This window comes from Siniperca chuatsi, linkage group LG12 (assembly GCF_020085105.1).
Source record: "Siniperca chuatsi isolate FFG_IHB_CAS linkage group LG12, ASM2008510v1, whole genome shotgun sequence".
Taxonomy (NCBI): domain Eukaryota; kingdom Metazoa; phylum Chordata; class Actinopteri; order Centrarchiformes; family Sinipercidae; genus Siniperca; species Siniperca chuatsi.
Window position 1 is genome coordinate 23,475,489 of NC_058053.1, and position 25,468 is coordinate 23,500,956.

Sequence of the window (25,468 nt, forward strand, 5' to 3'; positions counted from 1 at the left end):
TCCAGTTGAGTCACCCGAGCAGCTGTTCCTCAATCTGATTCATGCAGGAATAATGAAGGTGGGAGAGTGGTTCCTCAGTGTATGCCAAAAACCTGATGGTGGAATGCGTCCAAGCCGAATCATGTCTCCCTCTGGAGTCGCTCCTGGAGTCCCTCTGACATCTCTCACAGATGTCACCTCCTGACAAACAGAAAGCAGCAGTACGTTTTACCATCAGTTAGATGGCAAAGCCTGGGTGGAAATAGACATTCTCCACAGAGCAGAGAGAAGAGAGGAGAGATCTTTTTTCTTTTGTGTCTGCGTCTATCAGTCTTTAGTGCTGCTGGAATATTTGTCTTGTTATTTTCTTTTGAAATTATTGCTGTGTTTAACACCTTAGTTTTGCATTGCTGTCAGGAGTGCTAATATTTAGAATGCAGAGAAGAAAGTTGGAAAAAATTTAAAGGTTAAATGACGGAAGTTAAAATGTCAAATATGGCCAAAAGAGCTGCTCCGCAAGTGGTATCTCTGTATTCTCATTAAAACAAAAGCCATGACCAGCAGCTCCAACAAATTTCTTTTCCCAGTGACAAATAATAGCCCAGTGGACTTGGAGGCTGAATTCTATCTGCACTGCAAACCAGAGGATCTTTGAAAGACCCACAAAATTGTTCTGTTGCTCTTGCATTAAATAGTCAGTTCACCCAAATTCCAATTTTTTTTCACTTACCCCTAGTGTTTTCTAGCTATGCAGGTGGTTTGGGTTTTATTGGTTTTATGATATCTCTGAGAAAGACTGACGTCTCAAAATCTGGACAAATAATACCAAAACTATCTAAATAGATACCACTATATACCACTGGATGTAAGTGAGAAAATATGTTTTTGTTTGTTTGTTTTTAAGGTTTTTTTTTACTATAGCTATAGAAAGCATACCTGACTAAATTTTTGTCATATGGTGTCATCAAAACATTTACCCCAGCAATTGTTTCTGTAAGACAAACTCATGACAAAGGAAATATATTCTTATAAAGTACAAATTAAAGTTCCCATACCAATTCAGCATCTTATATATGTTTCTTAGCAATATCCTGTATGTATTCTTAAAGTATGAGTGTGTATTTTGTCCTACCTCTAAAAGAATGGAGTGTTGTTTTTTTTTTTTGTATTTGGGTCTTGTGATAAGGTAAATCAGCCAACACTAACTTTGCCTTCTTTCCAACCTCTTTACCCCTGACATTGCCCACCCAGGAAGACCGAGGCTCTCACGGCCTCAGTCCCACCACAGGGCAGCTGACAGGTAAAAAAAAAACACACACACACACACATAAACACACTATCACACTTATACATGTTCTTTCTCACACACACGGTCAAAAATATCTCTCTTTCACACACGCACTCCCACGTAGATCGAACCCTCTGTGCCGACCCCCACCTCGCCCTGAGAAATGTGCCATATCGATGCTGAGAAGCAGGTCAAGCATTCTGTAAGTGCAGCAAAGTGAGATAATTGCAACATAGACTGCTCTGGGCTTACTATTAAAACACCCTCCCCCCTCACCCCCCAAAATCAGCCAGTCTCCGCCTCCTTTAGACCCAACCCTTCACACAACATTCAAAACAACCTGCTTTTCCAAAAGCAGCGGCCTCTGGTGTGAAATGCCGAGTGGCAGTGGTGGTAAGCTGATCGTGTTTAGGATGGACAGGTCATGAAATGCTCAGCAACAGATCGATTAGTGAGCCGGGATAACGAGCTGCCTGATTGGTCTGATCTCTCGCTCTCTCCCACCCTCTCCCAATCGTTCTCCTTGATATGGATCCATGTAATGTTCGACGGGTATTAGGTCACAGAGGGGGCAAGACTGGTCTTAAAAATGCACCGGCTTTTCGAGTTAGGCTACTCCCAACGACTGGTACTTCGTCCTCCACCACCCCGCTACCTCCGCCTTCTAACTATGCCTTTGAACCTAAGGGATGAAGGGTTGAGGGTGCAAGGAAGCATGACCAAGTATATGAGTGAATGAGTGCGAGTGATCAAGTACATGTGAATGTATGTGTAGGTATGGGTGGATGTGGGAAAGGTGGGGAGGCAGCAGCAGGGAGGGAGGGTAACTGAGAGCACCAAGAGTTCACAGGCAGTATCCCTGACTTTCGGTTGTATTTAATGAGGGCTTGTTACGGTGGCCTGGTGCCCTCTTTTAAGGTGCGATGTATTCCGCTGGCCCCGGTTTGTTGTAGGATTAACACCACAGACTTTGATGTGCACAGAGTGACCAAAGAAACTGTAGAACAACTGTACACTGTAAAGCAATCCAATACAACAGTCCTGTAATAAATACAACCTGTGTGATGCACCATTTCACACAATTTCCATGTATGTACATAAGGTACACAATATCTTAGAAACATGTTTGATTATAAATATAGTTGGCAAATTGAAGGAAAAGTCTTCAAGTGCCCTAGTAAGGTGTTGGGCCTCCACAAGCCTCTAGAGCAGCTTCAGTGCTCCTTGGCATCATATTCTCCAAGTCTAAGGATCTCTGCTGGAAGGATGAACCCCATTCTTCTAAAAGAGTGTTTTGAAGAAGGTGGTGGAGAGCGCTCTTGGTCAGCTGTCAAATACATTATTCAAAATCTCCTGTTCAGTTGAGGTGAAATCTGGTGAGTGCAAAGCCCATATGATTCATATTATTTTCATACCCATATGCTCACCACATGCTCACCACAACCCCCACTTGTGAATGAAACAACGTAAATATGGCGACCACATGAATCAGTGAAAGAATGTAAACACAGTTACTGTGTGGAATGTAATTAAAGCATGATACAGCCTGATTACGTATCATACACCGTCTAGTGCTGAGGTGGTACCATCAATGTGAGAAACCACTGAACTACAGATTAAAACCTACACTGCACATATCTGTGGCGGGACTCCCGTTAACCCCTTGCATCTGGCTTTAGTAATGACAAGGACTGCTGTACATAGGAAAAAGGGCAAGACCTCAAAAGGCTGCTATTGAAAAGGCCCCCAGCCTTAAAAATCACTCGAGTCTGTCAATTGGAAATCTTTAACCTACTGTATGGATATAATGGGTCCATTTTGAGCATACTGTGAACAAATATGAAACATCCCCCACCCCCAATATGAACATCATTGTGCGCCATGTGTATTAATGTGGTCACTTCACATAAAAAAGAGCAGTTCTGTGTTTGTTTGTGTCACCTGACCTGGATCTAATTATAACCACTACTCTCAGGCAGATATCCGCCAATCAAAAACAAAATTTGACCTCAGAGACGTAAAGCAGACAAAAACAAAGCAAATGTGTGAAACAATGTGTATCAAATTAAATGAACTAGATTGACTTGCCTTACAGCCAGCTGTTACACTGTTTTTCATTGGGCTGAAAGCAATTCCCTCACTCTTGGAGTATGATTCTTCTTTGTGAGATGGCAGGTCTTTCTTTGACCAGACAAAGAGATTAGGGAAGGTATAAAGCGACTGTCATCTGCCATCGCCCCTGCTCTCTTCATGCTGAGACCAAGTGCCCTGCGGGGGGCAACTACTTAAAGCCAATGCATGAGTCTCCTGGGCCTTGCATGTCTGCTGACCTTTATTTGGGGTTTTTTTATTCAGATGGTCAGGACCAACCCAGGACCCAACCTGAAAAGAGGGAAGAGGTTGTTACCACACCATGCTCGCAAAGCTAATGGGTCAATGGGGCTTTTTCAAAGATTCAAAGGAAGATAAAAGAAAGAAAATCCATGATGCTTCCTTGGGGAAGAAATCTCTATATTAGAGGTTTGCTTAATTACCATCAAGGTTAACAAACTTATTTTAAATGGTCTTGTTAATATACCTTATATATTTCATCTGATTTTAATCTGAAGGTTCCCAGAAGACACTTCTAGAGCACATGCTGTCAATGCAATAAATTCAGTACTCCTATACTCCTACTCTGTGACCTGTAGGAGGGAATCAAAGGAATAGGAGGGAGGTTGTTGTTTTTAATAAGACCTTTGAGGTACACACAAATAGACGGCTTCCTATAGACGTCATCTCCTGTCACAAGAGATGACCCACAATAATTGATTCAGGAAATAGCTGGATAATAACAATTAATGTATGGATGGTTGTACAAGGCCTATGTGAGACATCAGGAGAGAGCTAATGAGACAACACAGCTTAATTAAGAGCATCATTAATGATTAAGTGGTTTGATAAGGGTTTTGGGGGGTGCAGGAGGGTTATTGTTCCTACGGAAACACAAGGGAAATCACCCAAGGATGGGAAGTGACCCACATTCGGGAAGAGGAAAGATGGGGGACAACCCCCATTCCCCTAACTGGCCCCCCTGGGCGGCCCGCTGATTGGTTCATTACCCATAGTAAACATATCTACTACCCCCCTCCCTGGTACACACACACACACACACATATACACCCTGCCCCCCTTCCAGTCTGTCTATGATCATCCTGCCTTGGTGAAGACCAATGGCCAGATTCCTTCAGTGCCCTAATCAGATTCATATAACGCCACACTCTCCCCATCTGCAGGAGTCCAGGATGGAGAAAATATTCTTTTGTTTGACAGAAAGTTTACAAAACCTGTTCACAGACAAGGAAAAAACATATCTCTAGAGGCAATGTATCTATCTAAAACAAGTTTTACAGATTGTTTTACATTGATTAGATTATTTTACACATGCTGTAAAATTGCCCCCATTAAAAAGAAACGGGTTAAAAAGGGATTTCGTTTTTTCTTCAGCCTGTCTTATCAAATAAAAGAAAAGCCAGAGGTGAAGTACAAATGATTACATAGGAAAACCTAAATTATTGCAAATACCATCCACAAAATACACTACACAACTTACACCATTATATGAAAATCCATAACTGAACATACATAACTCCACGATTTCTATCTTACCCATCCAATTGGACTGCAACTGGAAGCCTCTCAAACACCCAGTTACACAAAGTAGCCAATTAATGAAGATGGAAATTTGGATGTGAACTTAATTTAGCAGGGTTTTTGGCTCCATAGGTTTCTTTTTGCAGACTTCTATATGAGAGTTATTGGTAACATTAGTAATTGTTTGTGTTGTATATACCGAGGGTATGTCCGATACAGTGTTGAACATCCTTGGGCCAATTTGTTAGCTGATCTTGGATTTTTTCCTGCCTCCTGTTAGCAGACAGGTGTACTTTATACCTGCAGGCGTTTTGACACCCAACACCAAGGTGGTCTCCTTTCACTTCAGATCAACGCCAGGAGCTGTATTCATTTGGACATTTATGCAGAGGTGGAAGCTGTACTGTTAAAACACATGTATTTCAAGTTGTTCTTTGGGGCTGCATCCTGCCATCTTTAAACGGAAAGACCCTGTCGATGCGCTGCACTTTCATTCCCCCCTCCAGGGATTTGGCTGAACGCTCTCTGAAGGTTAAAGTTTTGGCCATGTTGCATACTAGATGATTTACCTTTACCATCTGATGTCTGTGCCTCTCTGCTCTCCATTGGCTGTCACTCCACGTTACTGCTGCTTCGCTGGGTGGCTGGCCATTGTCCTCAGGCAGCAGTGCTGCTAGCAGCTGCGCTCAGATGGAAGAGAGGACCGACATGCTGACGTTAGGTCTGCTGTGGAGCCTTGCAGTTGGTTCAAAAGGAAACAAAAGAATATATCACACAACGCAACATACAAGAGGAACGTATATTGTGAAAGATGATAAAACAATAAAGAACTACAAAAAGTAAAAACACAACAGGTTAAAAACATAGTTAAAATGATGCGAGCTCATACTGTTTCAGCCTATAGCTACAGTTTATACAGTCAGACACCATCACCTGTAATGCTCAACCCAGAGATCCAAAGACAAAGGGATGTCAAACTGGATATAAGTGGAGATGTTCAGTTGGGTGAAATGTGATGCCAGAGATGTATATTTACTCTTTTCAGACTGTCTTGCATAGTATCTATCAAACTTTAAAGTGAATATGTGCACATTTGAAGAGCTCTAGGGTATATTTTTCCACCTGGCTGGCCTTTGTGAACCCACACCACCTGTGTGTCTGCCTTAGTCTTTGGCGCCCCCAAGTGTCCACAGAAAGGAGTACATAATTAGGACTGAAATGATTAACTGTTTTTACTCACTGATCTTAAACTTCATAACAGGTGCTGATGAAATAAGTGTATGATTGGTGTTTTTAATTTGTATTTGATATTTAAATATGGGACAGCTGCCATGGCTGAGAATACTTTCACTGAGTGTTCAGCAGATTATGTCTTAGCTACAGTTTTTTATTAGAGTATTAGACAAAATTATATCATTGTTGTTGTTTTTTTCACTGAACAGGTTTTTTGGGTGGTTGTGCTACACATTATTTATATATATATTTATGAATTTGAACAGTGTTCAGTATTATGTGAGCTGATCATGGCTGAGCAACATGAGGGTCAAGTAGGTTATATTTTTCTACACATGGTCAATATTTTTATTACAATAAACACATTCAAACATGTGTACCTGTTTCTCAATTTATTCATTAATCATTTAACAATGTCTGTAAGAATACTGGTTCTTGCAGGCCGAGCTTACTGATAGCTCTGAAAGTTTGTGGATACTTAACAAGGTATTAAGATGTACACTAGTTAATGATATTGTCTATTGCTGTGGTTCCCAACCTTTTTTGTCTGACATTTCCCCACAGCCCTGTCGGATGAGCTCAAGCAACCCTTCATCAACACCACTGATCATGCTCCAAATGTCTTTTGAATGGATTTTAAACTGGATATCATTTAACACCATCAATTATATAAAAGTGGATGTTGTTACTATAAGCTTTTCACACAAGGCACAGTAAATGTGCAATTGTCAAAGTTTAGCTTGGTGTCTTTTATCAGTAGGTTTTTGTAAAGTTTGTATTTATTCTACTATCACTTAAGAGTGGCAGGAGATGGAGGTTTCAACTAATTATCCATTACTTTTATCTATTCATTTCACCTTTTTCTGCCCGCTTTCTGACTAGTTCTCGCCCACTCTCAATCACTTTTTTCATATATTTTTTTCTCAGTAACTCCACAACCTTTCCACGGCAACTGCAGAAGCAAACTGGTTGGAAATCACTGGTCTACTGTGTCCAGATCTGGTTTTAAATAATGTAAACACATCAGGGCTTAGTGGTTAAAAAACCCACAATGTTTAGAGTTTCGTGGGCAGACCTACAAAAACCTAAGATCTATTGGCACAATGCATGCCCATTCTCATGAACACATCAGCACTTCAATCAAGCTACAAGACTGTCTACAGGGGAAATATCACCTGAAGCAATATGGCAAGACACATTAAAGCGCAGAGTAAACGACGGAGCTATCAAAGGCAACGTAAAAGCGAATTAATAAGAGTTTGGTAGTTAAAACACATTGTTCTTCATTGTTTAAAGATAACTCCTTGGGCATGTGTACGTCCCTACGTGGTCACGTGACAAAGAAAACCGACCGCACTTTCTCGTTCGTGAAGAAAAAGGGGCATTTTCATAAAGATTAACATTAATGATGGACAGAGGCGACAACCCCAGCGCTGCAATTTGCAAATTATGTGGAGAGGCATCCACTCTGCCTGGTAGGATATTTACATCCCCTTTCTTGCAGTTTAACCATCCGTTATACCGTGTTTTATGGTAAATTAAGTTATCGTTAGCTACAATAAGTTCGTCTGCTAGCTAGCAAGGCAGTGGCCGTAGCTAGCTAATGTACAGGTGTGCTAGCAGGTTCTTGAAAGTCTTAAAATTGGTATAATTATCTATACGCAAGACTTAAACATGTTAAATACAACTAATCATATAATCCATTGATTTTTTTTCCCCAGGGTCTCTTAGGGGTGGTTGTTTCTTCTGGGAAGCTAACGTTAGCTAACCTAAATCGATTGCACTGATCAGAAGGGGCTCAAAATGTCGCGCCAACTCGATGGCAGAAATGTTTTGCTGATAAATATTTTAGTTAACCACATAAACGCTCAGTCCAACAAGAAACCAGGTGTTTAAGCACTGATTTAAATATGTTGACTCCTTTATTATTTTTAAGCAGAACTAGGGGGCGAAAGTTTCTCAAAAGTTTAATTAATTAGCTGTCAGACAGGGTCAAGGGGCTACTAATAATAAAGTTGTTAAAAAAACAATATGTATTTTTATTGTCTTGTTTGTAACGAGAAGTGATTGTTTTGTCACTATTAAGTTTGCTGTCAGACCAACACATTACATGTGGTTTATTTTAATACATTGAGGAAATCAGCAGTATGGTAAAAAATATATATATATATTTACAAAACAAAAACATGTAATTCACTTGTAAAACTACTTTTGTAAACATTGAAAGAGGTATGTAACCATCAACATCTTGAGTTAATGCCTTTTAGCCTATGGGATATTTCACATGACTGTTTGTTGAGAAAGATAAAAGTAAGAGCTGGTTCAGGGATAAGACACTGAGTTAGCAGAGCAGCTGAATCAAATTGTATAGAGTCAGGTTTGAAGATAGAAATGGGCATACAGCTAAAAACAAGGACAACAAAGCAGAACAAATGTAGGTTAAACTAAACTCTAAACACATATCAAATCGTCACAGATACACACCACTACAATGCAGCACTAATAATAACTGGCAACTTGTCACGTATACTGTTATTATACTGAATTCAAAAATCTTTTCTTGCATCTGCGATCAGTGACCACACAGCTGAATTTAAATACAAACATGCTTGGAGTTGCAACTGATGGTTCCCAACCACCAACTGATATAATTGATCATTATTGATTATTCATTGTAAACAAAAAAACTTTTACTTAACTTATTAGCTTATAATCAGAATCAGAAATACTTTAAACTTTTATAAACAAAATTGATCAAGAAGGAGTTGCTGTAGTAATTACAAATGGCAAAACACGTGATGCATTGATAGAAAAAAACACACCAGCATTTTGATTACACAACTTTAAGTGAAACAATATTAATAATTAGCAAACAGTTTGTTTGAAAATGAGTAAACCTAATATTTTAATTAAATCAGACTATTTGTGTACCACCTGTGACAAAATGGCAGCAAAGTAAATCTTACATTTTTTAAAAACCCTTGTCATTTAACTAGGGCTGCAGCTATCGATCATTTTAGTAATTGAGTATTCTACCGATTAATCCTTCAATTAATCGAGTAATCGGATAAGAAATACTTTTGCTTTATTAAAGAGCAATAGTATATGGAAAAGAGAAAAAAAAGACAGGTCTCTTAAAATGAACAACTGATTGGTTTCCTTTTTAGAAAAATCTACTTTTTTATTGCTAAAATTACATACAATAATATCATCTGTCAAAACTAAACCCATTTAGTGTATTTAAGTGCTGAATTACATTCTGGGTTTTAAAGAAAAATGCAAAACCAAACACCTTCTGCTTTAAAAAAAAAGGTATATATACTTAAGTTTCAGAACTACAAGTTTCAGCCTAACCAGTGATGTTGAGCACAGGACACAGTAAACTCACTGTTGATTATATAGTTTTTTCCCTGATAATGCTACATTGTGAACAACAAATTCGTGTTGAAATCACAGAAATAAACAAAAGAAACCTCGCTGTCAAAAAACCTCTTTCTTACCATCTGCGCATATACTGTATCTCTCCAGCACTAAACGGGAAGCAGTAAACCAGGTAGCTACTTTGGTAATGCCCGAAAACACTCCTCAAATACTGTCTCTCACACACACTATAGACGGTTAATTAACAGTGTTATGAGCAAATTTTTGGGGGGACCCACTCATGACTACCTGTGGGTACTGGGGACTCACTACATTGAAAACTTATCAACATCACTGCCTAACTACAGCTCAGGCATAATGTAAGCCTTTACTGTCTTCTTTGTGGCATTTGTAGGAGGCAGAAATGAGTGGTTAATATCTTGAACAAAACCTAGCATATCATATATCTATCATAACTAGCCACCACACGCTCTGAACCATCTCTGATCACACACAGCGACAGCGCGTTGTGCAACAGTAATAATTATCTATGCAAAACACAGTGCGCTGTAAATAGTTATATGGATTAGATTAAGCTTTGATGCAAATAATTTGAATCGATGATTTTTAGTAAGGTCGTTGCAGCCCTACATTTAACAGTTGATGCTGTGCAGGGATCCTTAATGTGGGATTGCACTGTTCTTTTTAAATACATGGGGAGAAGCAGTGACCATTCACTTTGATAACAGAAATGTACAAGACATCCTCTTGCATTCATCATTTGCACTGACATTGCATTATTCCTGCTTGTCTTTGTATTTTTGTTTATTTTCTTTTTCAGAGGATGAAGTTGACGGCAACCTCCCTCGTGTGCTTTTATGTGGCCACATCTACTGCACATGTTGTCTGCTGTCCATTCAATGTGACAGTGTCATCAAATGTCCAGAGTGTGAGGTAAAATTACCAGTGAACTTAATCTTGCAACTAGAGAGTGGCATAACTCAAGAAGAAAGTACATTTAACAGGTTGCCACTGAGGGTTTAGTTCATTCAGGGTCATTCCCCTTTTCTCATAATTTGGAAAAAATTTGTCACACAAAGCTATATTGTGAATTATGGCATGTTCTCCTAATAATCTGGCTATTGTAACTGGATGATATTCATCAGAAATCATTTGATTGATGAGTGAAAGTGTTAAAGTCCCCCTCCAGTCAATATGTTTTTCTTCTCATTCCTACAGTTGGATGTTTGAGCTTCACTGTGCAGAACGATGTGTGTGCAGAGTTTGACACTAGAAAGCTGTTTTCACATTAATCCACTGAAAGTGGAAGGTTTCTCTGTGCTCATTGAAAATCTGGTTTTAAGGGGTGGAGCCAGCGAGCATGATATGTGACATCACAAATAGTTTGGAAGCCAATCCTGGTCCGATTTGCAACTTATACAAGTGTGATGTAGAAACTTGAACCCACCAGTACACATACACTGAGAACGGACTTTACAGTGAAGTAGGAGACATCTTGTGTCCGGCAGGAAAACTTAACAAATGAGCAAAATTTGCATATTTGTAGATTTGGAATTTTTAATGAGCAAGACGGAATAGATGTCTTTAAGGATTTTAATGTGCAAATTTTATACTTTTTTGTGGAAAAAACATACCAGACACACATTATTGTTGCAAGCAGACTAGTGTATAGGTTTTAATACATGTCTGGAGGGGATCTTTAAACTCAAACTTGAGAAGCAGCCTCTTGCTGCATGGCATTTTATCCAGTTTTGTGATTGCAGTAGGAACAGATCACAGCGGGGCAAGAGATACAACATGCTGCATGGGCTGTGGTACTGTCATAAGGCTGCTGAAGCATTGTCCCAATGCTTAAGTGGCTTTATGTATCAGACGTGAGCCTATTCCTTTGTGTGATGCCTTGGTTGGTAACCAGCCAGCCATTTGTTTAATCTGTTGATTTTGTGATCTGCATCAAGTTCAAGGCTGCAAATGTTCAAGTGGTAGGATGACAATGAAAAAACAAAGCTCACTCTCTGCAGGTTGAGTCGTCTCTTCCTGAAGGTGGGGTGAATGGGCTGCCGGAAGATAGCAGAATCATTGGCCTCATCTACACTGCTAAAATGAACAGGATGAAAAGGTAAAATGTTGTTCTGAATGTTAAACTGAACCACAATACTGACAGATGTGTAGTTTAACAAATCTTTTGAACAACATTTGCCTCCTTGTTGTGAAATCCAATTGTATAATACATTTTTAATAATTTTGACAATTACTTTGGTGTTGCAATCTCCTGAAGCCTCTGTTGTGACAGATCAAAGAATCGCAGAAGGAACAAATTATCAACGTTCACAGATATTAACGCCAATACCGAGGATATGGAGCAGGTATGTTTGGGTGATCACAGGGGAATGAAAGCTGTCATGTCAGCCCCTACTTTTAATGTTTAAACTGCCCGTCTAAATGAATTTGATAGTTTGCAAACTTCAAATTACACAACACTATGGCTGCTTCTGATCGCCTAGTAGTTCCCTGCTAAGTGGACTGCACAGGGTGTTCAGCCATGTTAAGTAAGATTCCAAACCGTAGGGAGCAAAAAATGCTCAGTTCTAAGGGAACTGTGAACTGTGTAGGGATGAAGTGTACAACGGTTCATCAGTTTGCCAAAAGTTGAGAAGCAAGGAGTTTATGTATGTCTGCAAGCATTGTCATTGTAACTATGTAACTATGCTCAAATAATCTATAAATCAAATATTCCAATATCTCTAGGGAAATGAGCTGTTGTTGACCTTAAAACTGCTTGCAAGTTAAACTTTCATTGGTGGCTAGCATAGCTGTGTTAATATTACACCAAACGTTTAGTACTAATGTTAGCTGCCGTTAGACACATAAGTAACCTAACCAACAGCTGAGTATTCAGTCATTATGCATTCCGCAGCTGATGTTGTGCTCTGGAGACATCGCTGGCATTTTTGCTAGTTTTACCTTAGAAGTATAAGGTTGACAACAACAGAGTGCACGAGACCTGGCATTAATTCTGAGCACCATTCATGATTATCAAGGACGACATAATATACATATTACATAATAATAATCTGTAAATAATCAACACATAATATTACATAATAATCTATAAATAATTTGCAAAATATTAATCTCCTTGGGAATGACACCGTATATCTTGTAAATGAATCAAATCACATTTATTCACAAGTTACATACATTTCAATAGAATAAGTTTTGTAATGGTATCAGTTTTTGTTTCAATGTTTTATTTCAGTAGTGTAAAATTTCCACAGTAGCAGCAGGTATCCGAGGTGTTTACGTTACCAGGGTAACACTCGGAGGAAGTGATGTCTGCGGTAGTGACGTTGCAGGGTGTTTTGTCGAGAGAAGTTCCCTTAACCGACATTCCCTGAGCAGGGAGTACTGTTTATGTACACTGTGGAACAGAACGCAGCCTATGCTGTTACCCCTATTCCCGATGATATGGATTTTTATCGTAGTCTTGAGATGGTATTAAAGTACAGTACTACAAGTGTCAAGCGATTGGGATAAAAAAAACAGTGCTTGCAATTCTAAGAGAAAAGGGCAAATTGCCCCCCGCCCTCCTCTTGAGTGACTTCCTTTTGAAATATTGTGGACATGTCCAGCTGGGAAGCCACCCTTGGGACAGACCTAGTACACCCTGAAAGATTTATATATATCCTGGCTCTTTTGGGAATGCCTTGGGTTCACTAGAGGAGCCAGATATGTAGCTGGGGAACAGGTTGCCTGGGATACCAAGGTGTATTAGTGTTCAATGTCTTGTCTGATCAGAGTTCAAGCTGCTTCTAAAGCTCAAATTATACTTTGAGCATCCACGTTGCTACACGGTGACAGAAATTTGTCATCAGTCCTTAACTTAAACTCAATTAATTGAAAGGGAGGGTGTAGTGGCTTAAAGGTTACAATGAACATAAGTGATTCAGATTAAAATGGTTAAAATTCTGTTTGTTTCATTCAGCCAGCTGATATCGAGAAGATTGAGAAGGTGGTGGATGAGGCGTTGGTCCGGGCAGCAGAAAATCTTGCCCTTTTGGAACACATCCATGAGGTGAAAGCTGCACTAGATCCAAAAAACTGTACACACCTTATAGAACATGATTGTTGACATTATTTATTTACTAAGAGGGGACAAAATCATCGGTTTTACACATCAGAAAGAAAAAGGCAAATCATAAAACTTTGTTCAGTTTGTGTGTTGCTCATGAGTGTGTCTCATCTGTGCAGACTCTGACAACTGGTCTGACAGAACAGGTGAAGAGAGAGAGAGCTCGGCTGGAGATGGAGCTCAAGCAAGCTGCAGACAAGGCTTTACATGCTATTCAAAAGTGGTATGAATATAAACTGCAAAAATGTACTTAAATAGTAAAAGCTGTATAATGAGATCCCGTGTTCTCTTTAGGAAAAATGTCTTATCTATTGATATGAAACCAGTGATTGCACACAGATCTTTCTTTTCAGAATGTTTTATTTTCTTGAAAATCAAACAGGGGCAAGGGTAAGGTTTTCTGAAGAAAGTCTGTAAAGCGACATTTATCTGATGCATGTAAATTCTTGTCTTCGTGTCAACAGGAAGGATGTGCAGTTGAGTCAGCTGACAAAACTGGAGACACGATTCTCCGCCAGCCAAGCAGAGGTGTGCTGTGTCCAGGAGAGGATAAAGGCCCTGGGGATTGCAATGCAGATGGCCAGAGAAGTACGCCGTGTCCCCTTTTTGGAGCAGTACTGCACCTTGGATAAGGTATGAAACTATATGCTTATATACACCCCAACAGATACTTCTTAGTGAGCACACAATGCACGGCCAGATACTATAAAACTCACACTAAGTATGTGCTGGTAAACTCTGGCTGCAGCTGTTACATTTATTTTCCAACAATTTCCCCATTAAAAGAATTTGGTCAGACAAAACGGTTTAATATACAGTGGCTGCAGAATTATGCTGTGTGTGTGTGTGTGATAGGTTCTGGAGACGTTGCAGGCTCCTGTGGATAACCAGTCCTTCGATATGAAATGCATTACTATGGGCTCTGGAATGAGGTTTGTCACTTTAAGACTGATGTTTGCTTGCAGTGTTTTATGTTAGACCTTGTGTTCTATTCTGACAAGTGTTATTTCACCACTGCAAAAGTATTAGCATGACACAAATAAACAACAATAAAAAGTAGAATATTCTGTATACAACCGTTTTCCTGCTGTATCAGCTGCTGTAGCAGGTAACCAAATTGTGTTAAATATCAAAGTAACTGCCAGAATAGAAGAGACATTTTAAATATTCATGTACTTGCCACTGTTCATTTTCCCTGCACTGTAATTACATTTGTGCTGTAGTTGCATGAAGCATGGGAGCCTGACAAACATTAGTGACGGGCTTTGACTTATACTATTGATTTTGAATTTGGTTATATATGCTTGTGTGTGTGTGTGTGTGTGTGTGTGTGTGTGTGTATGTTTGTGTTCTAGCTGTGTTTTCCAGTCAGAAGGCCTGAACCAGAGTCTGTCATTGTCTCTGACGATGGAAGTCAGCAACCCAAAGCAGTGAGTCCTTAAATATCTTCCAATATGTTATTTGGATTGATTTGGGCCTGAGGATGAAAACTGCTACTTCTACTTCTTTGTTTTCCTTTTTTTTTTCCAGCAAAGGAATTTTAAACCTCAACAAAGAACATCATTACACAACAAATTTGATGTTTTTTGCAACTCCACTTATGACTACTGTATGAGGAGAGTTTCTTTCATCTGTGCCATTTCAGATATCTCTAGGTTTTGTACTATATCTGTTACTATTAGGTTTAAGTATATTTAAAGTTAATGTTGTTGTGCCAAAACATTATTGATGAGCAGGAAAATACTACACCAAAATACAAGTGATACCATCCTCTGTAATTGCCTCAAATCTTTTAATTTTGCATCTGCTGCCCTTAGCGTTTGTCAAGTAAATTCATGTCATGTTTTGAGTATATTACATACATATTGTGTGTTAATAATTTTAAATTACATTCTGCTTCTTTTATATGGCTCCTAACTCATGTGGCATCTGTGTTTTGAAACCAAGTCCTCTCGCGTTTAATTTTTAGCTTGTCTGAGTCTCCACCCAAAGGCCACCAACTGGGCAACTCAAACAGAAAGTCCCCCTGGGAACATGTAGAGGGCAGGAACAGCAGCATGCTTTCCACCCCACAAAAACAGGACCAGGAGAGCCCAGGAGCTAACAGGTCATCATCACGAGGCTCCTCTCCAAGCCCAAGACCTCGTCGCAGGTCTAACCTTTCTCGCCACAGCTCAGCCTCAGACCTTGAAACTCCAGACGTAATTATTGAAGAACTTTTTGACGAGGGACCGGAACACAGTGAGTGTGTGGCTTTGTCACATGTTCCTGTTTGACTTTAATTTCACTTAGATAATGTCAGATCCAGTCAGAACACTAAATTGCTTATGAAGGAGGCAGAAGAGACGCCTTAATCTGTTTTTGTTAAATGCTTTGTATCTTTCTGCAGCTCCCCCACCCACTGGCCCTGAGCTGGCTAATGACAAATGGAGAATCCACAGGAGAAGGAAAAATCTTGACAATAAGAGAAATGGTAGGGAGAGGCAACTGTATAATCGTGTAGTTATATTGACGTTATATATAAGACTTTTTGAAGATAAACATCTTTGATAAACCAATGTAGGCAGATACACTCTCTTTGAAATCTTCAAAATGTGTTGTCACATTTAATTAGAAATTAAAAAATTATACAAAAAATATAGTCATCACATTTTTAAATGGACTTATTTACTGGTAGATAAAATTAACTAATGAACTTAAACTGGTCTTTGTAGCTCATTCGTACGTTTGTTGATTTCCAAAGTTTTCAGCTTCAAATCTTCTCACCTGACATTTTGTGACACTGTTTATCTCGACAACTCGACAGATTAATTTGTCTGGTCTGTTTCTACTGTAAAAAAGTCAGCGTACACCTTCAACTAGTAAATGTAATGTACTTTATCCATGGCGGCAAAGTGAGCAGAAAACACTTACTTGTTGCACACTAAACACTAACACATTATAGACAGATGGGTGGAAAAATGCTGGCCTAGCTACTATACAGCCAGGCAACAACCCATAATACAACACTCTAGGCTCACTCTGTAACACAAATGACATTACTGCCCTATCCTCCATCCTCTCCATCTGTCCTCCCCCTCCCTTCCACACTGTCTACTTTCAAAACTTTTGTCTCCTTGTCCTTATTTTCCTCTTCATCTTCTCTCACTCTTCCTTCTTTCCTCCTTACTCTTCCTCTGCTCCTCCCCTGCTTCTTCCCTCCTTCCTTTTGTCTGTCATCCAACTTGGAAACCTTGCTATATTCTTTTCTCTTGCCTTGCCTACGTTATTAACCCTTGCCTCCTTTCTCCCTTCATCCCCTCTCTCCTCCCTTCTCCTGGTTCCTTTCCCCCTCATTTTCTTTCTTATTCCCTTCCACCTTCCCTGCCATCGCTCCTCACTCCCTTGTGACACAATTTTCCTATTTTCTCATCCTCTTTCTCTCTTATCTCTCTCCTCCATTAATTCCTCTTGCCCCTACTACCACCATTCCTCCCGCTCTCATTCTCCTTGCTCCTCTCTCCTAGTCACCCAGTGGGTGGTGGTAACCCATGTTGTGAATCCAAGTCACTTCTACGTCCGCTACGTGGCAGAGAAGAGGGAAAGCGAGATCCTATCTAAGAAGATCAACTACTTCTGCAGCAGAGATAGTTGTCGCTTCACTTCCAGTGACACAGTGGAGACCGGTGTGTGCATGTGTGTGTGTCCTCAAAATGATGGAGAAATAAGGAGAATTTTAGTTTTCAACTTTGAGTTTAAGTGCATTCTATGTAGCAATGAATGTTAATGTTATTGTTAGTTTATGGCAAAGTTTTCACCAAATTAATGTTGAGCAAATTAGACAAAAAGTTTATTAGTTTTGTTAGTGCTGCACCTGCCGACGGTGGTCAGGACCAATTAGTTGGTCAGTGTGTACTTATTTGATTAAGAATTCTGTTATTGGTTGACTAATTGCTGCTGGCTTTATGTTGTAATAGAATTTTAAAAAATGGTTTGATATATTACAAAAATGATTTAATTTTCTTCTCAATGATAATGAAATTATCTGTTGATCTATTATGTGTTTATTAAGTTTGCCACCAAATAATATTGAGAATGCATTACACACCACTCATCCTCTGAGTGGTGTGAAACATTCTTGGCCTGTGATTCAGCCATTTTTCTCTGCTCCTCTCCAGGCTCCATGATCTTTGTTACGTTGAAGGAAGGACTCTGGTGCCGGGGTAGTGTGGTTGAAATCTTGCAGAAAGGATGTGTGGAGGCTGTGAAATCCTGCCCAGTCACCCAGCTGGCCAGTATCCGAGTCTTCTTTGTTGACTATGGCCTCATCAAAAGCCTCACCATAGAGAGGTACGCACTCACAAATGGACAGAAGGTATACATATCAGTGTCCCATACCATCCAGCACCAGATTGTTTAACTTTCTGTACTGAATGACTGAAAGATGCAAATCATTATATCATGTTATTAGAATATATCAACAAAATATCTCAGTCTCTGGCTTCAGAAATGCTTAACTGACCCATTTTAAATGTCTTGATTGTGAAGCATTTTTCTCAGTTATTCAGTAGAATGCTGTACAAAGTTATATTATTACATCCTCCACTCTTCTCTGACACCTTTTTCAGTGAGGAAGGGACCACTGAGTCTTCACTGAAAGCTGTGAACAACCACCTGAGGAAGGTGGGTGAAGCAGTGAATGCGGCACTGGGTCATTTTGCTCGTCAGGCCATCAGATGTTCACTCAAGGACCTTGTCCCCTATGACCTGGTAAGACCACTGAGATTTAAATAGATACAATATCTGTTTTTACCAAAATAATTACATTTTCCTTCTCTGGGACATAAAAGAAAAGCTATCATATGGTGGCCCTCAAGTTTCAGAAAACACATTAACAAAAGTAGAACTTGGGACTTGCCCACGTTCTGCCATTTGTGGTGATAAGCATGGAGGCCTAGCCTTTCCCTGCTGATCGAAAAGGGTTGCCATTTAATCAAACGAAAGAGTTTCCCCTCGGGGATCAATAAAGTATTTCTGATTCTGAAACATTTGCAGCAAGATACACAAAATTCTGCCTGCACTCGGTTGGACAACAGGTAATCCACTAAAAGAGAATGCTGAATTATTGATGTTGGGAGAAAGACATGACCAGCGTGAGCTTGTTTTCCTCACCAGGCTGTGCAACACTGTAAAGGCTGCACAGAAATGTCCACCTTCATCTAGCTACAGTATCAGAGAGTGATGTTGTAGACAAACAATCAGAAGTAAGACTGAGAAAGACGGAAGGTACCTAGAGTACCTTTTTGAAGTGGAAATGTTTTTTGTTTTTGTTGTTTCTTCAAATTTTGGATTTTTGTTTTTATGTTGCAGTGTTTTTGCTTTGTTTTGTGAAATGTAGTTATTTTTAATCTGTTTTTTGCAAACAGCAGCAATAGTAGGAGGTGTGTTTACTGTGTGTGTGTTTGTTCAGACAAAGGGCTGGAGTAAAGAGGCGCAGGTTGAGTTCTGCAGTGTGGTTGGCTCTGCTGCAGTGGAGATGCGGCCTTTGGGTCAGGACAGAGACTCTTTATTGGTGGACCTGAGGAAAGCTCCCATGGACCAGTCCAGTGATGTGCCCATCTCTGTCAGAGAGTACCTTGTTTTCATTGAAGTGGCCAGGTACACATGTGCAAGTTACCAGGAAAAATTCTAATGAGCAAATTATTTATCTGATGTAATTGAACAATTGAGTCATATCAAATTAAATTGATTCAAAATTAAATTTGGACTTTCTGAATATCAAGCCCTACAACTGAAGTGGCCCTAACTTTGGATGTGCTCTTCCAAAAAAAGGTTTTATTCTCCAGTGACATTGGGCACGAGTCCCCTGCTGTACTACCCTCCTGTCTATCCCAAGATCAACACAGAGCTCAATGCTGTGGTGTCCCACATCAACAACCCTGCTGACTTCTACATCCAACTGGTAATAAATAAACACATGCACTATATATTTATATTATGCCAAATGAGGCTTAGATGCTGACTACCTTTTTTATTGGTCTCTTTATTCTTTTTCATTTCCCCATCTTTCTCTTGCACTCCACCCCCCCACCAGGTTGATAACATGGAGTCCTTGTTGCTCTCAGCCAAGCTCCAGGAATGTTACAATGAGACTGCAGTGACTGCAGCAGATGACCTCAACGTCTACTGCCCTGTGATAGGACAGGCCTGTGTTGCCCGCTATGATGACAAGTTGTGGTACAGAGCTCAAGTCATAGGTGAGGGTGTGCATGTCACAGTTTGAATAAATGTTTGTTTTACCAGCAGGTACTGCTTGTTAGTGTAATGTAATAATGATTCAACCTATATTCAGTTCATCAAAGTTTTATCAGAATGTCCAATGGATATGGCGGAAATCAGAGGTGGTGTGTATCTCTCTCACTCTGTCTGTCTCTTTAATATATATGGAAAGACACTTAAGGTATGTTGCCTTGTGTCATTTACACAAATTTGGCTGCAGGACCATCTTTATTCACACCAAACGTCCAATGTACCAGCTGCACGTTAGCTGTTAGCTAGCCAGCAACGGATGCAGCAACTGTTTGTGTAATAGTGTGCCTGTGTGTCAGATCTCACCAGAAACACTAGTTCTTTCTGTTATTATCCTCTTATCTCTGTACATTTATGAAGCGGATTCATAAAGCCCTAGGATATGCACACATTTTTTGCTGAAGTTGAAAGATCAAATAGCACGGATGCCAAAATTAATTTGCACTACACGTTATAACTATTAGTTTTGTTAGAGACTGGAACCAAAATTTCAGTGGTGTGAATGACTGCCACTGCAGCCCAGAAATAGAGTACACTAAAGTGACCCTGGTGTGTGTGTGTGTAGGTCATCCAGGGGCCAGAAAAGTGGAAGTGCGGTATGTAGACTTTGGCAATAAGAACATCTTGTCAGTCAGCGACTTGAGGAAGATCAAGGATGAGTTCTTTGCCCTTCCTTCTATGGTGAGAAAACAGCATTTGATTGATCAACTGATATTAATTTTGTTTAAGTTGGCCCTGAAGAGTAATATCAGACTTTGACCATCCTGGCTAATAATCCTTAAGGAAAAATTTTGTTTTCTCCCTTCTAATCTAATATCTCAGCTTACACTTTGGACATAATTACACTACACTAATTTTCCATTAGCAGATAATATAAATGATATGTACATTCTATTTACACTCTTGCTAGTGCTGGGTTAATTAAGTCAACAGGAAGTGTCTCTTCTGCTGCCCAGGCAATCCGCTGCTGTTTGTCCGGTGTGATTCCTCTGGATGGAGGAACCTGGAGTGAGGCCTGCACCAACAGATTCATCAGCCTGGCTCACCAGAAACTGGTCACTATTGTGGTTACAGGTAGGGCTGTCACGATCATGAAATTTTAGTTGACGATTAATTGTCATACAAATAATTGTGATTGACCATTTAATTGTCTTTTTCTGTTCATTTTATGCCACTATTATAGTATAAGCCTAGTAATAGTTTAATAATCCATATAAAAAAAATACATAAAAATAAATTGGGCGGGGCAGTATATTTGTCTATTGAAAATATTATATAATATTTGAAAGAATACATTAATACATTACCCTATTTCTTATTTCACCTTTTTAATTCTACATAATTGTCCACCTTATTTTAGTGTTTACTCACAAACTACTTGAATCTGCTCACCTTGCTTTTCCCTTCAGTTCTCTTTTCCACACACGCACACACCTACACCTCTGTCTCTTACTGCACACACACACCAGCTTGCCCCACCTCTTTCTGTTTCTCTCTCCCTGTATGTGTCTGCTCTGTTGACTTTCTTCGCAGTACGTTTTATGTAGTCGCTCAAAAAACACAGCTTTTACTAAACAGTGGAACAAGTAGGCCTACATTAAACAGGAGACTTTCTCTGTAGAGCATATGCAGTTGTCAGTAGACCGCACAGAAGGGGTAGAGCGAGGGTAGATTGTCAACTAGTTAATCGATCGTGGATGGCGTCGTTCCCTAACGGATACAAAAATGTACATTTAAAATGCTAAAATGGGTCGCCAAATATAATGATGTATGTAATGTAATATATGTAATAATTGAGACAGCCATAGCTACATAGCTGCATGGGTGTGTGTGGATTAGTTTTTTTCTTCTTCCTGATTTCTTTGTGTGTGTGTCAGATACTAAGCTTGTGTTTTTAATATTGCACTCTTTTGTCAACAAAACCCATTTTTTGGTCTGTGCATTTTCTCACCATTTTTATTTCCTTCACTGTGCCCCTCCAGCAACAGTCCCTAAGACTGAGCCTCTGCCAGTCAAACTGTTTGAGAGCGGCCTCAACGGGCCACTAGCCAACATTGCTGAGCTGCTGGTCAAAGAGGAGCAGGCCTGCTTCAAAACGGGGTGAGACTTGTCTGGAGTGTCTTCCACAACCTGTATTTCTAAGGGTGAATGAGAAAATGCCAACTTAAGTTATTTAATCTAAGAATTTAAAATAGATTTTTCTACACCATTAAAGAAATAGTTGTTGCACTCTAATGTTGTATATGTACAACACCACTGTTGTTGCAGTAAGATGTGAGGAACCGCATCTAAGGGCCAGTACTTTAAATGGTGTAGTAAGAGCTTAATAGTTATTAAAGAGGGAGAAAAATGAATATCTGATTGGTAATGTAATCTGCAGATAGTGATGGGGCAAAGGTATCAAAATGGATAAAATGGTATCAAGTCTTCCCTAACTTATTTTAGTATTTTTCAGTTCATCTTTCAGTTTGTGTACTTCTGTACTATTATATTTTCATCTTTATTCTTATCTTTATTCTTTGTTGTACACTATCTCCATCGCTTTTTCTTCTCTCACTGCCCTCGACTATTTTCTCCTCCAATTCCTCCGTCCCTCCTGCAGACTTAAGTCCAAGGATGTCAGTCCCCCTTATGATGAGTCTGCCACATGGGACCCTCCACTAGATCTTGATTTGGCCATGGACCAAAAAATCCCCGGAGAGCAGAATGAGGAGCCGCTGGAGTTTCAGCCTCACCTGAAGCTCCCTGCCCAACTCAAAGACTTGAAAGTCAGAGTCAGCCACGTGAATTCACCGAGTAGCTTCTACGTCCATCTCACCCAGTACGACTCTCAGCTCAAAAGGTCAGCAGCAAAACCATTATTTAAAAATCCTTTAATAAACCAAATATTGGTACAGAAAAAATATTTTTCTTCCAGTCAACGGCCAGATTTGTCTGTACTGTACTGTAGAATACCCCATATTTACTATGAATACTACTTTCACAAATGCAATCCCAACATGAAGCAACCAAGGAAAGGTCCTGCTGGCCATATGATGTTGGAAGCATATAGTGTTAGTTCTATTATATCTTGCCGTGTTTTTCAGAATGTGTGAACTGGTGAAGCAGGAGTGTGCAACTATGGAGCCCGAAGATGTGGCGTGGAAGGCAGACATGTACTGTGCTGCTCACATTAACGGGGTTTGGGAGAGAGGACGGATCTGTTCTGACGTCTCATCCGACAACATTGCAGAGGTATAAAAACTGTTGCTCCAAAAGAGCAGCCTGAAAGTGTCTTGTCTTCTATCACATCTTTTTACAGCCATTTTATTGTAACACAAGAAATTTTGAGTCAATAAGTCAGGGTCCTTGTTTAATTATGATATGCTTGATCATGACTGCATTGTGCAAAGCGCAGTCTGATTGGCTGGATTATTTACAGTTATGTACCATCGAACTGTGGAGGAAATTAGTTTAAAGCATTCATTAAACATTATTATGGCTTAAAGCTTGTTTGAATTGATAACGGTGACTGTTTCTCTCTGCTGGCTGGTACATTATCAGGTGATGCGCTGTGACCATGGCAACACAGTGAAGCTCCACGTCAGCAACTTGCGGCCACTACCATCCTCCTTGATGGGCTCTCTGGCACTGGAGTGCACTCTCACTAACATCAGGTTACACACACACTGTATTTAGTCAGTATTTAGACACATACAGTATGTCTTCATCCATAAAAAAACACACACCCTCAGAGTATGGTTGGGTGGTTTCACTGTGTGTTTTTGAATTTTGGACAGCAATGATGTACTGTATATCACAATGTCTAACTGTTCTCATCATCTCAAAAGAATGTGATTTTAAATGCAGCACATGGTGCTGGAATAGTAGCTATTTATTGTCTGAAATTAAAAAAGTTTTGAGTCAGTTAATGTGCTTCACAGCAGTTGTGGAGACAGAGTTTCATACATGGAGTGTGTGCCTGCTTTCTTATGACCGCTGCTTTACAATTTTCTGTATTTTGTTTTGGGTGAAATTTGTTTTTATGTGTATCTTAATTGGTCACTTTTACTCCTTTCTCTCTTTCAGGCCAGCAGGAGGCCGATCCACCTGGACGGCTACAGCCTGCGACCTATTCTCCTACTATCTGACCGGAGCCTCGGCTGTTATGACCATCAAGGTCTTTCTCTCCTCTCCTCTCCTCTCCTCATGCCCCCATTTCTTTCTCCTTTTCCTTTTGCACAAGGTTTTTGCTCAAGTTTCCTTTATCTACATAGAGTAGTTGATAAAGATAAATAATTTCCTCAAGTCAATGGCTTCAGAAGTGCTCTGCGTTTTTTTTAATTTATTATTAGTTACTTCACTCATTATACTCTTTGCTTTTTGGCATTTAAGGAACCTCTTTTCTTTGTTGCTGTAATGACCTAGTTTCAATGTGTATCTCCCTCTCCTCTGTTGTCCAGGAGTTGACAGATGAGCGTCCAATACCCGTCACTCTGTTCTGCTCCAACAAGATGGGACAGTTTGTCAGCATTGCAGACTTTCTGGCCAGCGAGGGCCTCGCCCTCAGGGACAGAAAACCAAGGTCTGTGTGTGTATGTGTCCCACATGCATGGAAGTGTGTGTGTGTGTGTGTGTGTGTGATTATTATGATTTACAGGTCTTAAATAACTAAGCAACCTTTCTTTTCTCTTCTCCATATATGTCTTTCTGACTATCTCTCTTTCCGGTAGACAGATGCAACAATTTCTTAAATTCTTTACATGTTATTTACTTTTCACTGTCATTATAATCTTCAATTATACTGTTTTTGCTAACTGCTTCTGCAGTCACAGGGGTCTGATTTATATGACATTTTCTAACCTTATTACTGTATTTTTAATGGCCAGTACTTTGTGCCGGTAGTCAGTGGCTAATATTCAGTTTTTAATTTTAAGCCAGTGTCTGTCTAATGTTAGAGGGCACCTGTTTTTTTCCTAAGTGTGTGTTTCTGTTGTCTTACAGAGATGCTGTCGTTCAAAAACCCAAAGAAACTGATGCACAGTCTCCAGTGAGCGAGACACAAGCGGATGGCGAGAAGAAAAACACTCACCCAGCTTCTTCACCCATTTCTTCTCTTTCCCCCTTATCTGCTGTGTCCACTCCCACCATTCCAAAACCAGCCCCCCGCACCATTATGTCTGCTGAGAAGGTGATCTCACACACAAACAAGAAACCATTTCTATCCACCTGGATTCCGTGGAAATACAATAATACATAAAATAATCAGCCACTTAGGCAAACTTGGTGACAACGTATAGCAGTATCGGCATTTAGCTAAGTTCAGAACAATATTTAGTGTGTGCAATAGCTTAAAATATGCCAATGCCTATATCACAAATACTGTAATACCTTATGAACTGTCCAGACCTCTTATATCATCTTGGACAGGTCTGCTTACTGTCCCCAGAGTCAAAACTAAACATGGAGTATTTCAGTTTTTATGTAGCACATAACTGGAACAAACTCCCAGAAAACTTGAGGTCTTAAGACTTTTCTGTTTGCCACTGTCTTTT

At 39.8% G+C, this 25,468-nt stretch overlaps 1 protein-coding gene and 1 long non-coding RNA gene across 5 annotated transcripts in view; one reads left to right on the forward strand and one right to left on the reverse strand.

Moving 5' to 3' along the window:
* Window positions 1-7,406, reverse strand: LOC122885579. The gene is made up of 3 exons (XR_006380141.1): window positions 7,309-7,406; window positions 5,470-5,635; window positions 1-180 (listed from the first exon to the last, which is right to left on the reverse strand). It is a non-coding gene; the product is annotated as an uncharacterized LOC122885579 (long non-coding RNA).
* Window positions 7,382-25,468, forward strand: part of rnf17 (ring finger protein 17) — a 27,436-nt gene continuing 9,349 nt past the window's right edge. For 3 of the 4 annotated variants that reach the window (XM_044216841.1, XM_044216842.1, XM_044216844.1), the window contains exons 1-26: window positions 7,382-7,608; window positions 10,335-10,447; window positions 11,536-11,633; window positions 11,793-11,880; window positions 13,500-13,589; window positions 13,766-13,869; window positions 14,111-14,279; window positions 14,502-14,578; window positions 15,002-15,076; window positions 15,616-15,887; window positions 16,036-16,119; window positions 17,153-17,311; window positions 17,804-17,975; window positions 18,254-18,395; window positions 19,096-19,283; window positions 19,458-19,587; window positions 19,720-19,882; window positions 20,500-20,615; window positions 20,891-21,008; window positions 21,917-22,034; window positions 22,537-22,776; window positions 23,021-23,168; window positions 23,478-23,590; window positions 24,003-24,093; window positions 24,377-24,498; window positions 24,918-25,104. In XM_044216841.1, the coding sequence (XP_044072776.1) occupies window positions 7,539-7,608; window positions 10,335-10,447; window positions 11,536-11,633; window positions 11,793-11,880; window positions 13,500-13,589; window positions 13,766-13,869; window positions 14,111-14,279; window positions 14,502-14,578; window positions 15,002-15,076; window positions 15,616-15,887; window positions 16,036-16,119; window positions 17,153-17,311; window positions 17,804-17,975; window positions 18,254-18,395; window positions 19,096-19,283; window positions 19,458-19,587; window positions 19,720-19,882; window positions 20,500-20,615; window positions 20,891-21,008; window positions 21,917-22,034; window positions 22,537-22,776; window positions 23,021-23,168; window positions 23,478-23,590; window positions 24,003-24,093; window positions 24,377-24,498; window positions 24,918-25,104 (3,447 nt within the window). In that variant the 5' untranslated portion in view covers window positions 7,382-7,538. The remainder of the gene's footprint in view (window positions 7,609-10,334; window positions 10,448-11,535; window positions 11,634-11,792; window positions 11,881-13,499; window positions 13,590-13,765; window positions 13,870-14,110; window positions 14,280-14,501; window positions 14,579-15,001; window positions 15,077-15,615; window positions 15,888-16,035; window positions 16,120-17,152; window positions 17,312-17,803; window positions 17,976-18,253; window positions 18,396-19,095; window positions 19,284-19,457; window positions 19,588-19,719; window positions 19,883-20,499; window positions 20,616-20,890; window positions 21,009-21,916; window positions 22,035-22,536; window positions 22,777-23,020; window positions 23,169-23,477; window positions 23,591-24,002; window positions 24,094-24,376; window positions 24,499-24,917; window positions 25,105-25,468) is intronic. The other variant, XM_044216845.1, reaches the window with a different exon arrangement.